Here is a 14735-nt window from a genome sequence, read left to right as displayed (position 1 = left end):
CAAAGTAGGAGAAGAGCCTAGGCAAGCCGCTGAAAGGTGATAACTAGTGGAGGGAGTTAACGGCTTTGTTACAAATACTGGATGCGTTCTTCAGCGTTGAAGAGGGTAGTGGTAGCTGTCACCGAGACATAACCTGAAGTGTCTGTTACTGCGCACATGGGTGCACTCTCAAAATGTACAAGAAAGAGCAACTGATGTAAGAAAAGTCATCTTTTTTAAATCCATCCTCAGCTCATACAGACCTCAGAACACCCTCCAGGGGCTGTGTAACAGGCAGACAGAGTGGTAGTGCTGGGAGGTGCTTGGAGGCCTGTGAGTGCAAACACCGTGAGTGAAAGTACTATTGACATTTGTTCCTGTCACTTCCTGCAAGCAGAGAGATTTCATCCAGAGCTGGGAACCGGCAGAGTTCAGTGGTTCCTCTTCCTTCCTCATCCCAAAACTGGCCAGGCCCTCGGGCCCCTTTCCTGTAGACACATGGGTCTTTTACCAAAACAATCAAACAGTCCATAGGAAAAAGAGAAGAAAAGTCCCACCCAATGGGTACCGCCTGGTTTGTCATAAAGACCTAAAATCAAAGACACACCTAAAAGCAAACACCAGTGAGCGAGAATTAAAAGTTCACGAGCAGCAAGACAGTCAGGCAGCACACAAGCAGGCCAAGAGAAATGCCCTGAGCCCAGGATGGTCCCTTCAGGAGAAGGAGGAGGATCTGGATCCGGAGGCCTGGTGTTCCTCAGTGGAGACGAGTCCATCAACACTGTGAACTGTCCCTGCGACCGCTGCCCGGTGCTCCCCAGTCCAAGCACTGGCCAAACATCCCCAACCGCCCTGCAGCCAGGGAAGGTACATAGTGCACAGGTAGGGGCTTCGACGGATTCCGGTATCCTTTTCCAGAAACGTAACCATCATCTTGTAAGTTCTCTGTCATTAAGAATCTCAGATTTTTTATTTATTTAAGGGACTTGGCCACCACAGAGTGACCAACACCTCCCCTCTCCCCGTTTCCCAAGCACGGGAAGTGGAAGCCGGGCCAGCTGGGCTCCTCCAGACTGTACCTGCCTCTGTGGCTTTTTTTTACACTTTGTGAGAGGAGCTCAAGCCTCACCAGGGCAGGGGGCAAGGAAAGTTCAGTGGAGAGCTGTGCCACATGGGTGACCGTGCTGCTCCTAAGCACGGGAACTGCTTTGGTTTTCTTTCATTGAGTTTTCTGAGGAGCAGCAAGTTACTAAACAGTCACCAGAAACACAAACAGTAAATGAGAAAAGGTGGTTTTACACTAACAACATCTGCTGTTACCTGACTACTACAGCCTTTAAGTTTTATTACCCAGATACCCATACAAGTTGCTTAATATTCACATCCAATAACAGCTCCACTCATTGGCATACTGAGTACCAGGGATTCCAGGTTTTTGTCCAAAGTAAACCGTTAGAGGAACACTGATTGATGTAGAGCAAACCCAACTGACACATTAACTCTGACAAATTATATTGCCCTATGTACTGCAGAGTGTGCTAATGGTTTAAGAGGGAGACACATGAGTTTCCGGGCCAGAAACAACAAGCAGCAAAACTCAAGCATACTGACCATATTAAGTAACATTGACCTGCCTATCAGTTGTCCTAGCCCCCTAACCTGATTATCCTGGCTGCTGGTTCAGAATTCCCCAAATAAGGGATTGTCCTGCTGAGTATTTGACAAAGCTTAAGAACTACCACAAATTAATATAATTAGCAATAGAAAGGAGTTCCAAGTATTTGGGATAACTTCTTAAAAGTCACACCTGCCCTTTTACAGATGCACAGCAAATGTCTACTTACATGGTGCCTAAACATTAATACATAAAAGGAAAAATACTGCAAAGAAAATGTACAACAAGGATTAACAAAACAGTAGTTGGCTGTTCTTGCACCTCCACAAAAATCCACCAACTTCTGTTAGCTTTGTTTGATATAAATTAATTACATCATATACATGATACTGAAATAGGAAAAAGCACTTATGGAACTATAGAATAGTTTACAGGCAGAATAAACATACATATGAAATATAGCATTATGCACGATTTTGCAAGATTTCAGGTAACTCAGCTGTACCTGCAATGTCCTACTTAGAAAAAGCTCCCCAGTGGGAGGTGGTGGAAGCTGTAGTCATTCCTTAGCTCCTAACTGCTGGGTGGTGCAGCAGCTGTCCTGCCCCGGTCCCCACGGCCCCTTACCTGCGCTCGTTCACAACGAACACACGCGCACTAGGAGTTGTGGAGGTGTTTCTGCATGGGGAGGGACTCTGATCTGCAGGATCACATCCACTGTCACATCCCGAAAGCGTGGTGGCACTTCCTGGAGGTGCAGGACACTCCACAGCAGGGAGGGGAGAAGACCCGCAGCAAGGCAGCACGCCAGAACGGGCGTTCCCACAGGGTGGCCTGTGGCTTCACAACAGCTCTCTCACTCTGCTAATTGCAATTAATGGAGGTGCAGCAGTAGCACATGCCTTTAGTACACTGTTGCACAGACCCAGACCTTACGGGCCTACTAGCACAGCTTTGCATTCCCAAAGCTTGCTCTGTCCAACAGAGTAATTTTCATCCACTAAAAAGAAAGAAAAAAAAAAAACAACAAAAAAGCCTGTCCACATTCTCCTTTGGGAAGACATGTATGAGAACAATCAGCAAGTTCATGCTGTATTTAGTAGTTCTGAAAACAATAAAAGCAATGAAAAAAGTGTAATCTGTGCTAGCATCAATTACAACTTTTGGGGCAAAGTACTCTTTCATGGCAAGACAAAGTTACTGATACAAAGTATGTCCTGAAGTTTTATCTGCTAAAGCACCCAAAATGCAGTCAGCACAGCTTGAACTATAATGCCTCTTCCCTCTCTCCCTCAGAAGATATTACTTATTTTGGGAATACTTAGCAGCTTTTAAAAAACACTTTATAAATACCATTTTTCTTATATGAAGAATGCCATTTCAGTTAAATTGAAGAATTTTCACTTAGAAATGAAAGTGAAATCTGCTTTTTCAGCTTGAAACTGTTCACTGTATGAAAATAAATTTGTGAATATTTTCAGTATGTCCAAAACAACTGTTTTCTTAAAAGATTCTCCCTGCAGAGAAACCTTACCACTGGTTGTTGCAGCAACTTATTTTTCAATAGGTTTGCATGACTATAGTATTCAAACACACACATTCATGTTGGCTGCCATTATCACTGGACAAAGGATACTGAAAAGTTTCACCGTTATGGAAAGAAGTCCTGAAACACTTGGGAGCAACTGACTGCTACTTGCTATACTAAACGGTGTATTACTATAATAGTAACTTGTGGTGATATTTAAGGACAAAAAAATGCCTTTATGTTAAGAAAGTCATGGACAAAGGGGGAAAAAAAAAGTCTCACTTACAGGCTTGTGTTTCAAGCAAGACATGAAGTTATCCTCTTAAAGACAACTCCACAGAAAATCCTTAAAAGATATATAAAAAATTAAAAGCCCCCTGCACTTCTCAGTTCAGCAAATCTGCTCAATGGTAAGATAGTCCAACAGCTGCAAATGAAAACCATGAAAGCAATCTCCAACTAGGAAAGGCCCCATCGGTGCTCCTGCTGATGCTAGGAAGTCCTGCCAGGCAATGACTACGATGCGATGGAGGCCAGGATCCGGCTGTGAAGCCTGTTTGCGTCCTCCTCACACAGACCATGCGAGAACTTCTAGCACTGCAAGTTCAAGATAGTTGCCGAAGCTTTCGCACAATCAATTCACATACACATTTCAATCTGTGTGTGGACGTTCAACCCTTGGGATAAGCAAATATCACACACACACTGAAATCCAGCTCATCCAGACTTGCAGAATTTTCTATTCTATGCTGGCAGACCCACTATTAAAAAGCCAAAATGAAGAGTTCAGAAAAAAGGTCTAATCATACAAAGCCTGAAAAGAGAAAGGGAATCAAAGCTACTAAGCTAGGTATCTGTAGTTTTCCCTAGAGAGAGGAAGCCAGAGAAATACAGGTGTCAATGAAGCGAAGAGTACAGATGCAGAAAAAGCTCAGAATGGCATTTACAGATTCACACACAGAGACATGATCCACAGGCTATAATGACACTATAAAAAGAGAGTTAAAGGAGAACAGCAGTAAGCTTCCTCCAAGGAGATTACTACTAATCTACTGGACAATCTTTCACATGGCATAAAGAATGGAGAAGAGGTGTGGTGAACGAGGGAGGGCTCCCTAGGAGAAGCAGAACCGCAAGGAGGGCAGTTGGTGGTGACTGGGGCACTTCTCCCAAATGCACGCCAGCTACCGAGGAGAGGTTCACACCCTGCTCTCTACCCACTTCTCTTTGGTTGCACACATGGAAGTAAACTTTTGAAAAACAGCACGTCTGTATACAATTGTGCAAATTATACAGAAATAAACATAGGTTAAGAGATTAGGAAAATTTCCTTTCCTCTGCCTCCCTGAATGACTGCTGCTGTCCAAGGGTATTGCTTTTGATGCACAAATTTGCCAGATTACAGCTTTTTCACTGTGTGTTATCTAACGACCAAATGACTAACTTGCAGGAAAGAAAAGTCAGATGGGAAAGGCCGCTTGATGACAAGTCCATACAATTTTTCACTTCTGGAAAACTAACAAAGCTGGAGCAATTTACTTTCTATGTTGGATACAGCTAGCTAAGGAACAGAAACCAACGCTGAGAATTAGCCATGGAAGTTAGCACTAAGGTGTCGGTTTTCCCTAGATTCAGGATAGGAACTAGTCTAGTAGTTGGTGGTAACATTTTATCAGTAGCTACCTTTATCTCCTGTTTCAGCAGTTATAAACAGCTAAGGATTTAGACTATTAAAAAAATGTTAACATTATAGAATTTTCCTTTAACTAGTTTCTCTACCACATCTTAAAAGTGAACTAACAGAAGGGCTTAAGTCAAAGGGAGATGAGGTGTATGATTTTAATAAACATTTTTCTTATTAAAATCTTGATATAGTTTAAATATACCATACAGAGGAAAAAAGCTATTTATAAAGCTACATACACATTTCAAGTCAATGACGACAGCATAAATCATTCTAGATTCCCTCTCCACTTATCAGAATGCCTTGTGTGTGTATATATGGTGAGCTACTGTGAGTTATCTGCATAATTTTTGTCTAGCTATACATTACAGGACTTAAAAAAAGTTTAAGCTATATACAGAAATATATATACATATAACATATATTTATATGTTATACATACACATACACTTATATACATATACACACAATACATATATATATATATACACACAGTACTTTACATTTGTATATGGCCTTTCATCCAAGGGCCTTGGATACTTTTTAATACATCAAGTCTCACAAAGCTTTGTGAGGGAGGGAGCTTTATTTTACAGACTGTAGGTTTGATGCCTATTCTAAACAGTTTCTTTTGTTGCTTTCTACTAACTTTACACATTTCAGAGGCATTTTTGGTAATGGAAATAATTACACCAGTTAGAAATCCAGGCATAATGTCTATGTTGCTTTGTACCTTTGTAACTATCCTCCCTAGTATATGAGAACAGCCATACCAGTACAAATTTTCTCTATCCTAATACACCTATATCTAGACTTGTGTAGCTGTACTGCTTTATTTTTAATTGATACTAGCATAGTAAAATCTGATAGTTTTGAACTTGAGATACACTAGAGGTCACAATAGGAAATCCAGAACAGACTCCAATCCTCATACTTTGAAACTATCATTTTCTAGGACGATTGATTTAGGAAGTATTAGTACATGCAGAAATAATTCTACATCTGTTTACTTAATTCATCTGCAGTTTAACTACACAAGCCTGAAACAGCCAGCCTTATTTAGAAAACAGGATTTTCAGCATCAGTTTGGCAACTGGTGATCAGAATTTCTGATCTCAACTGTCCTCCATACCTCTAGCAACTAAATAAATGGTGAAAACAGGCTTTTTTAAAAATCACAACTGTAGGTAACTTCTGGTCATCCTCAACTAGCTGGCAGAAAGGAAAACCCAGTGGAGCTCTGGCAAAGGTGAATTCTACTTGGATTTTGATGGAACCTTAGTCTAGTTCTTCCCTAGGAAAAAAAAAAAAAATCACTAACATGGACTCATGGGGTTGGGGAAGCAAGAAAGAGGGAGAACACCACCACAAAAAAGCTCTTAACCTTCAATACTTCAGTCTGCTAAGCTTTCAGAAACCTGTTTTGACACAGAAAAAGTACCTCCTTCCTTTATTAATCACTTCCTAACTCTCAAGCGTTAGGGAAAACAAGTCCTAGGTTATGGTCAAAGACTGCCCTCCCCAAAGGCAACCAACCACTTCAAAAGTGAACATACAGTAGAACCCACTACAATGCAGCTTGAGAATTTTATTCTAACCTAATAACCTTGATTTTTTTCAGAACAAGCCACTTTCCCTTCAAACGAATTCTGTGAAAAGAAGGGGTTGCCTGGCCTGTTTCACTCAGGATTCTCTGCTAACTGTAAAATGTGGGCTGAATGTCTTCTGCATGTCAATTTTTCAGTTACAAAATTCGGATTTTTAATGAACAACTATGTTTAATGTATGCCGTTAGCTAAAGTATAAATGGCTAAATAAATAAAAACTATTGTTTCTTCAAGTATGACTTGGTATTTTGTCTGTAATTTCTTTATTAAAAAACTGTAACAAGATACTTAAAAAAAGGCTAGATACAAAAGAAGTTAAGCTGCTCACGAACATTAAAGTTTTCCAAAATGTATCTTCAATAATCATGATCTTATAAACATTTTACAGTTACCAGAAAGTGCCCAGGCTGAGTTTACATAGTTAGATAACGTAGTACAAGTGTCAGGTTAGAACTGGTAGTGGAACAATCCCCTGACTGTCTGTTCACTGAAAAAGGGATACAAAAATGTTGATTGTGAACTATGAAATACTGTGCATTGGCCTCATCATATGTACAAAAAAAACCCCAAAAAACAAAATCACTAAAGGTACAGATTACATGCAAAATATTAGTGACGGTATCTGATGCACCAGAGTTCAATGCAATCAGAACAAAAATTGCAATGAAAGTGGTTTCATAAGTGAACAATCCCAACTTCGGGATCTGAGCTGTCAGGAACTTTTTACAAGTTCAATATACATGATACACAACTGCAGCCAACCACAAATTAAACACCATAAAAAAGTTAAAATAAACCACAGAACATACTTAATTTTTTATTTCGAAATTCCCTACTCCCTCTATACAAGAACCTTTGCTGAAACACTTTCCACAAAGGCAGCAGTGAATTTTCAGAACATTTTACATATTTTCCCTCAGCAAAAAGATAAATCACAGTGTAAATTATATTGTTCTGCTGTCATCTTTGGCTGGGGTTAGGCAAAGGAGTTATTGACTAGCAAACTGTTGCAATCAGATATTGCCAGTGCTCCTTAGGCCTTTACGTTACAAATTTAGTACAGGAATGTTTGCATTTAAATCTTTAAAGTACCACCAGGGGTATGACAGCATTAACTTTCATAAACTTTTATAGACAAATGGAAAAATCTACAAAACTTAGCTAGTAATATTACACAGCAATACACACTTTTTATACTCTACACAAAACCAAAATTCTTGGTCTTAATGGCGAGTAACAATTTCTGTTTCAAAATCTGCTTAGAGGAATAGAGTGGGACATAAAGGCGAGAAATGCAAGTGTTTGCTGTAGGAAGATGTTGGTCATCTGGTGGTCTTATTGTGATTGATGGCATAGGCTGGAATCCCTCCTCGCTGGCAGGCAATGATGGACTTGAGGTCCAAAAGTAAACCTGAAAAAAGAAGACGGCATTTAAAATTTTGCTGTACAAGGCTCAAATTCGCATTGCCTACATGTTGTGTAGGGAAAGGTTAAAGAATAACTGCACAGTCACATCAAGTTCAATCATACTACGTTCTGCTCAATATGCCAGCTAAACCTCAGTGGTCATGCTACATGCTTTCATAGTAGTTTCCTTCACTTCCTTTCCTCAACTGCTCATTATATACTTCTGTTAAAACTGATAAAAGCAGCACTCAAAATTTTCCTCTATCAGCAAATCCTCAGGAAATAAAATGTCCCCAAATCCATCTGGGAAGATGGTGACTGCCATCAATACAAAATGCATCAGAAATCCCTCACAAACCAGTCAGTGACTACAGAATATAGTACTTGTACAGACAAAAGGCAGCAACAGAGAATATTTGGTTTACTGTCTCAAGTGTGAAATACTGACTTGCAGAGCAGAGTCACTACCCAAGTGTAAGCATAGATATTCCTTAACAAATGTGCTCTAGATTTTCCGCTTTTCAGATTAGTCCTTGCTTCCTTTTAGCAAACTGTAAAGGAAAGATAGTACCTTAAGTAGTAGGAAGTTAAAAGCAAATAGTTTTAAGAAGCGTACAATGAATACAATTTACAGGCAAGTTTTCCAAAATTAACCCCCCTGAACAGTATCTTGTTCTTTCAAGCTTCTCACCAGCTATTCCTAAAGGGCTTTGAGAAGGAGATAGTATCATTACTGACATCCTACAGAGAGGACACAGGTGTTGTTCTCAGGATACACAGAAGTCAGGAGAGTAGATGATCCAGGAAGAGAAAAGAACTCAGCCTCAAAACCCTAGTAGCCCACAACACAGTTGACTAACCACAGTTACTCAGCTTAAGAACGACTGTGCAGAGACTGTAACTGTGCTTCCGTAAGAGACCTGTGAATATGGATAAGGACACACCACGCTTACTTTCAGTGGTAAGAAGGTCTAGGATTCACACCTGATGTTTACAGAACTGGAAGTCTAATCAAACCCTACTACCCTGTTCTGCTACCTTAACTCTTCACATACAAAGTCTCTGCAGGTAGACACAGTTAAAAACAGTAATGATGCCAAAGTCATTCCGGTTCTTCTGCACATTTTCACTGGGAATGGACAACTTACTAGATCTTGTCTTTCTGTCATACTCATCTTCTCAACTATGGACCAAAACCAACGCTTGAATTGCAAAAGCTTCTCAGCATTTTCTCCTGTGTGAAATAAAAAAGATATATAATTCAGCTGGTGCACTGGACAAAAATATTGAGAGATCTGTTTCACATGTACTGCAAGTTGGATCTCAGCTACACTTTCATTCATAGAGTCCTGATATTGGAGACACTAGTAATCTCAAAACCAATACACACACTTCTGAATGTAAAGGCTAACTCTGACATATCTCAGTACAACTCCCACCCCCTCCCTACCAAAAAGCCTAACAGCTAAAAATAGTTTAAAAATTATGTAAGAAATATTAGACTGCATCCATCACATTTATAGTTCTGAAGTTAGGTCAGAACTTTCAGAAGGAAAGATATGCTACCAATAATACAATCCTTGTATTTAACATCAAGTGACAGCAGAGTTGGAAAACGTACTCCCCCCACCACACACACACAATTGAAGGTAAATATTTTCAAAGGTATGTACAAAACACAGTAATAATTTTATTAGGACTTTCAGTGACTTATTAACTGATGTCAAATTTGAAAAGGTATAAGTTTAATGCTAGTAACTCTTACTCCACACAGAACAAACAGCGTTAAGTTATCCACACAACTCTGTTTCTGAATGAGAACGTTATTTCATACCTGACTCATCATTGAAAGAGGTAAAGCTGATTAGCATTTGCACATTTACTTCACCACAGCCATTTACCAAAAGTCTGAAATCTTCTGCTGTTAAATCTTCTAATGAATTCTTGGGAAGTACATCCAGGAGACCCTTCCTCATTGCCTTAAGTGAAAACCACAAGACACACATTATAGCCATATCACTTTCAGATTGACTTTAAATGCAGTACTGAAAAGTTCCATGTGAAATCCCCTATTAACTCAAAATTCATTATTCTCCTAGCTGTTCTTTTCCTTCAAAGCTTTACCATCTGAGATGCAAGTTTTCTGAAACAAAGAACTGCACCAATCGTTAAACCCTACCTACTACCGCAAAAGAAAGCAGTAATGGTTTGAACTAATATTTCACCAGGAGCAGAAGGAAATGTACTCTCTAATGCTAAAATGTTCAGATATTTTGCTGAGCTACGCTGAATCTGATAAGTACGAAAACCACATCTTGCACGTTACTTTGCTTCCTCAGACACTCACAGGCTAACTCTGCTTTAAAAATGTTATAGATACACACACACATTTTATATAAATAAGTAATATCCTGAAAAGATTGGAAATTCCATTTTCAAAATGGAAGAATATGAATAAATTTGTTTTAGTAAATTCCAAAATGAATACAAATGTTATAGTTTTCAACTCTTAAAATAAACAAGAGTCAAACTATTAATACAGGCAGACATAGAGATCAAGTAGCCTAATTCCAGGAACATGTTTCTGTGAGGATTTTGGACCTAAGCTGCACAAAGCAGTCTGCTAGCGTTATCTCAGAAGTGCAGCAGGAAACCACAGTCAGCAGAAATGATCAAGTTTAGAGGTAGTATCATATAACAGAGTAAGCGGTTCTAAGCACTGGACCTTCATTAACTGTTTACAAAAATATATTCTTCCGTAACTTTTAAATAAAAGGGCTTTAAAAACCAAATTATTTTTAATATAGTTTCGTAGTCAATTGTTAGGTTTCTTGGCAGGCTAGTAAAATAAGAACAAAGTTGTATGTTTCATAACTGATTTTTTCTTTTAAAACAACGACACAAGTCAGAAGTTCAAGGTGATTTATGTAAATATTTTGAAATTTCATTTTAATCTTTGTTTAAAAAGCTAAACAAACCAAAGGTGACAGATTATTAGAACAAAGTAGCTGCTAAATACAAAGCAAAAATTACAAGAGGCTACATGCCATTTGAGCTCAAGAAATGAACACATATGCTTAACCAATGAGATCAAGTTTAAAAGAAATTCTCTTTCGTTCTATAAAAAAAGACAAATTGCTCAAGGTACTCAGTCTTCACAGTACTGCATGAACAACTCTACAATTACAAAAAAATTAGAAAATTAAGTATTTTTAATCAAGCTGTCAAGACTTCAAAAGAAACCTGATTAGCAATACCATAACAATGAAAAGAATTAACTGACTGAAATCTTACAGATTTTTTTTTTTTTTTTTTTTTTAAAAAAACCACTCCACCAAAGACTTACATGTAGGGGCTGTTCCGCTACTACCAACATTCGGTGTTCTGCGTATTTCCGGACATACTCATATACATTCTGAGGAGTGACTGGTATATTTACACCATTGGAAATAAGTTCAACCTATGGCAAAGTAACAAGGACCATTTAAAAAGAAAAGAAAAAAAAAAAGGAAAAAAAAAGGAAAAAAGGAAATGAGATTATTACAACAGCCACAGTTTGCTGCACAGTGATTTACTGCTTAATATCCCTCTAAAAACAAGCAAAATCTACTACTAGAGGTTAGCTTTAAAGATTCCCTAGGATTGACTATGTTATCCAGACTTTATGGTACACCCTACATCACCTTCAAGGGAAAAAACCCACACTTCATTGTCTAAGGAGAACACCGTGTTTGGATCTAGGAAGGGTAAAACATTATCTCTGCCACCTCAGAAGAGCATGAATTATGTGTACACTACAACATGCATAAGCTGTTGAATTCTGAAACTAGAGATACAGGTTTAGCTGTGCTTACCTGCCCTCCACCCTCCTCCTTACACAGGTCTATTGCAAAGGCTAAGTCCATAGCTGCAAATACTGCATCAGCATCTGTACTCTGGGAAGCAAGAATAAGTTGCCGAAGGCTTTCATACATAACCGGATCGAAAAAAGCAAAGTCATGCCAGTTCACCTAAAAAAAAAAAAATTAGATGTTTGAAACTAGGTGTTTGAAACACACCAGTTGTTTAAGAATATATTCAAAATTATGTGATCTGTGCCTAATCTATGCTCTAGCATACAGCAGTGCATAACCCATGTAACAAAGCATACAAACACTTGGAAATAAAGACAGTCAAACTCCTACCTTCAGCCTGCTTTTGAAGGTACATTAGAATACTCAACTGAAGTGCATTAGCAGAACGTAAAGCCAGACCTGTAAAGCCTTTCCTGCTAATAAACGCATAGAGGTGTCCTGGTTTCAGCTGGGATAGAGTTAATTTTCTTTCTAGTAGCTAGTATAGCGCTATGTTTTTGAGTTAGGTATGAGAAGAATGTTGATAACACTGATGTTTTCAGTTGTTGCTAAGTAATGTTTAGTCTAAAGTCAAGGATTTTTCAGCTTCTCATGCCCAGCCAGCGAGAAAGCTGGAGGGGCACAAGAAGTTGGCACAGGACACAGCCAGGGCAGCTGACCCAAACTGGCCAACGGTGTATTCCATACCATGTGATGTCATGCCCAGTATATAAACTGGGGGGAGTGCGGTGGGGGGATTGCTGCTCGGGAACTAACTGGGCATCGGCCAGCGAGTGGGGAGCAATTGCATTGTGCATCAGTTGTATATTCCAATCCTTTTATTATTATCGTCATTTTCTTATTGTTATTATTATCATTATTAGTTTCTTCTTTTCTGTTCCATTAAACTGTTCTTATCTCAACCCATGAGTTTTACTTGTTTGGGGTTCCCCCCCCCCCCTCAATTCTCTCCCCCATCCACTGGTGGCAGTGGGGGGAGTAAGTGGCTGCATGGTGCTTAGTTGCTGGCTGGGGTTAAACCACAACAGAGATTATAAAGAAAATTTATAGGTTTTTTTTTAAACAAATTCTTCTACATATCACCTAGATCAACAGAGATTTGATGGAGGGTGACTGAAGCTGGAAACAATTTGCATCAGTGCTCCAAACTGCTGAAAGTTCCCCTCCACTTAAACACACACAGACCTATATACACACACACTTAAATGACTGACAGCCCAGTAGCTGCATATCAGTTTCCAACAATTCAAATATCAATGTCTACTTCTTGCTGTTTTCTATAGTTCCTTGCTTCTTTGTTCTTTATCAGCTTGGAGAGAAAAGTCATCTACAAACTAAACTCAAACTAACTAAAATGTTCTTTGATGTATCCAATATTTAACTTGAAGGAATACATATTCAGGAAGATAAACATGAAGAACAGATTTAGAAGGGAATGTCTCTTGCAAGATATCAGGGGATATTTGGAGGCATATCTTTCTGCCATTAGCCCTTTTCATTAAAGATCACATGTATGTTGGATAGCTGATTATGTGATCAACATTGTTGTTAAGTGAAGACCAGCAGTAATAAACCCTGGTTTAAGGTTGTTCCATCAGTCAGAACTTACAATGCTATTGACTAACGCATGAAATGTGCAGTATATAATTAGTGTTTATTGGTGTCAGGAAGCATTTTTTACCAAACGTTTAGGTAATTATTGCTCTGAATTAAATTATACCTATACACAAGACAAAATTTTAATTACAATTCAATTCAATGAGTTCTCTCAAATATAAAGGAAAATGCTTTTCCGTAAGCTGAAATGCTGTTGCCTAGTACTGTCCAACACTCTCTCTTTAAGTCTCCAGTGTCAGAAAGAGAAAAAGGGGAGACAGTAAGCTGTTTGTGAAGAGAGCCAAAGGCTAACCCTTTACAAATCATTCCATCTTAGTCAAATACCTGACTTCTAGTACATCTACTCAGTTCAAAATCCAGGAAATTATAATACTCCTCAAATTAAATTTAAAGGCATCCTTACAGTTCCAATATCAACTCTGCTAGTCAATACATGCACATTAGAGAAAAAAAGCTGTTTTTAAAAATGAGATTTTATTTAATTAAAGGAAATTCAGATTTCTATGTTCAACTTACCTTTCTGCCAAGAAGAACTTTGATTACGTGTCTATTTAACGTGATGGGACATAGCTCATTCTGCAACAAGCACAATCCTAGGATTCTGAAAATAAATGTTTGGATTTTGTTTTGGTAATACAGAAGTTACATTGGAGATCTTTCAGCAAACTCACATTAAGGAAGTTAAAGTATTCTACGAATCAAGCTGCAGCTAGCTTCCCAGCTCTATCAATCCCCAAAAGAAAATCATGGGCATAGATAATTAAAAAAAAAAAAAAAAAAAAAAATTTCCTGCAGTATAAACTTTCAGATTGTAAAAAAAAAAAAAAAGATAAAAACAAAAATCTAACAGGAAAAGAAGCCTCAAGTTGATGTGTGCAAATTCCCAACTATTTAGCTCCAGGTGAGAAATACATAGTGTAAAATTAATAAAGTTTTTGCAGCCTGGATGATTGGTACTCTCTCTGGTATTTTACATCTTTTATATTTTTTTCAGACCAGAAAGTTAATAGTAGCGTACCTGCCAATGTTTCTGAAACAATTCAGCCTTGCTTCCGTGTTTTTACCAGGTCTTGGTGTATAAAAACCTCGTTTTCCAGGTTGGTAGAAAAGTGGTGCATTATCATCCCCATCATCTGTGTCATCTAATTCCATATCTACTACACTGCGGCTGGAACCATGTCGCTTTCTGTTTTCCTGTTTTGAAAGTCAGAACAGCAATTAACAAACTTACTTCTAGTTACTGACGCACATCAACAAGCTATTTGCTACTGGACCCAAAGATTCAAGTTCCATTGATTAAGAATTTCCATGATATTTCCTGATCGTAACATTTTATACTTTTGAGTAATTACTGCTTAATCTTTTCAAAAGAAAAAAAAGGAAAAAAAAAGGCGACTCCACAAAATAATTAAACAGAACTTTGTCTTGCATGATAAAGGAAGGC

At 38.4% G+C, this 14735-nt stretch overlaps 1 protein-coding gene across 2 annotated transcripts in view; it reads right to left on the bottom strand.

The window, feature by feature from the left end:
- Positions 1-6653: 6653 nt before the first annotated feature.
- The window catches only part of UBR5 (ubiquitin protein ligase E3 component n-recognin 5), a 75024-nt gene continuing 66942 nt past the window's right edge, over positions 6654-14735 (bottom strand). For both annotated transcript variants that reach the window (XM_010577025.1, XM_010577026.1), the window contains exons 53-59: positions 14310-14485; positions 13808-13892; positions 11675-11830; positions 11167-11280; positions 9655-9799; positions 8969-9054; positions 6654-7824 (exon numbers count right to left, since the gene is read on the bottom strand). In XM_010577025.1, coding sequence (XP_010575327.1) covers positions 7612-7824; positions 8969-9054; positions 9655-9799; positions 11167-11280; positions 11675-11830; positions 13808-13892; positions 14310-14485 — 975 coding nt within the window. In that variant the 3' untranslated portion in view covers positions 6654-7611. The remainder of the gene's footprint in view (positions 7825-8968; positions 9055-9654; positions 9800-11166; positions 11281-11674; positions 11831-13807; positions 13893-14309; positions 14486-14735) is intronic.

The sequence above is a fragment of the Haliaeetus leucocephalus genome, unplaced genomic scaffold (genome assembly GCF_000737465.1).
Source record: "Haliaeetus leucocephalus isolate CR32 unplaced genomic scaffold, Haliaeetus_leucocephalus-4.0 Scaffold555, whole genome shotgun sequence".
Lineage (NCBI taxonomy): Eukaryota > Metazoa > Chordata > Aves > Accipitriformes > Accipitridae > Haliaeetus > Haliaeetus leucocephalus.
Note: the sequence above shows the minus strand (reverse complement) of the source record. Positions and strands in the feature narration are given on the sequence as shown.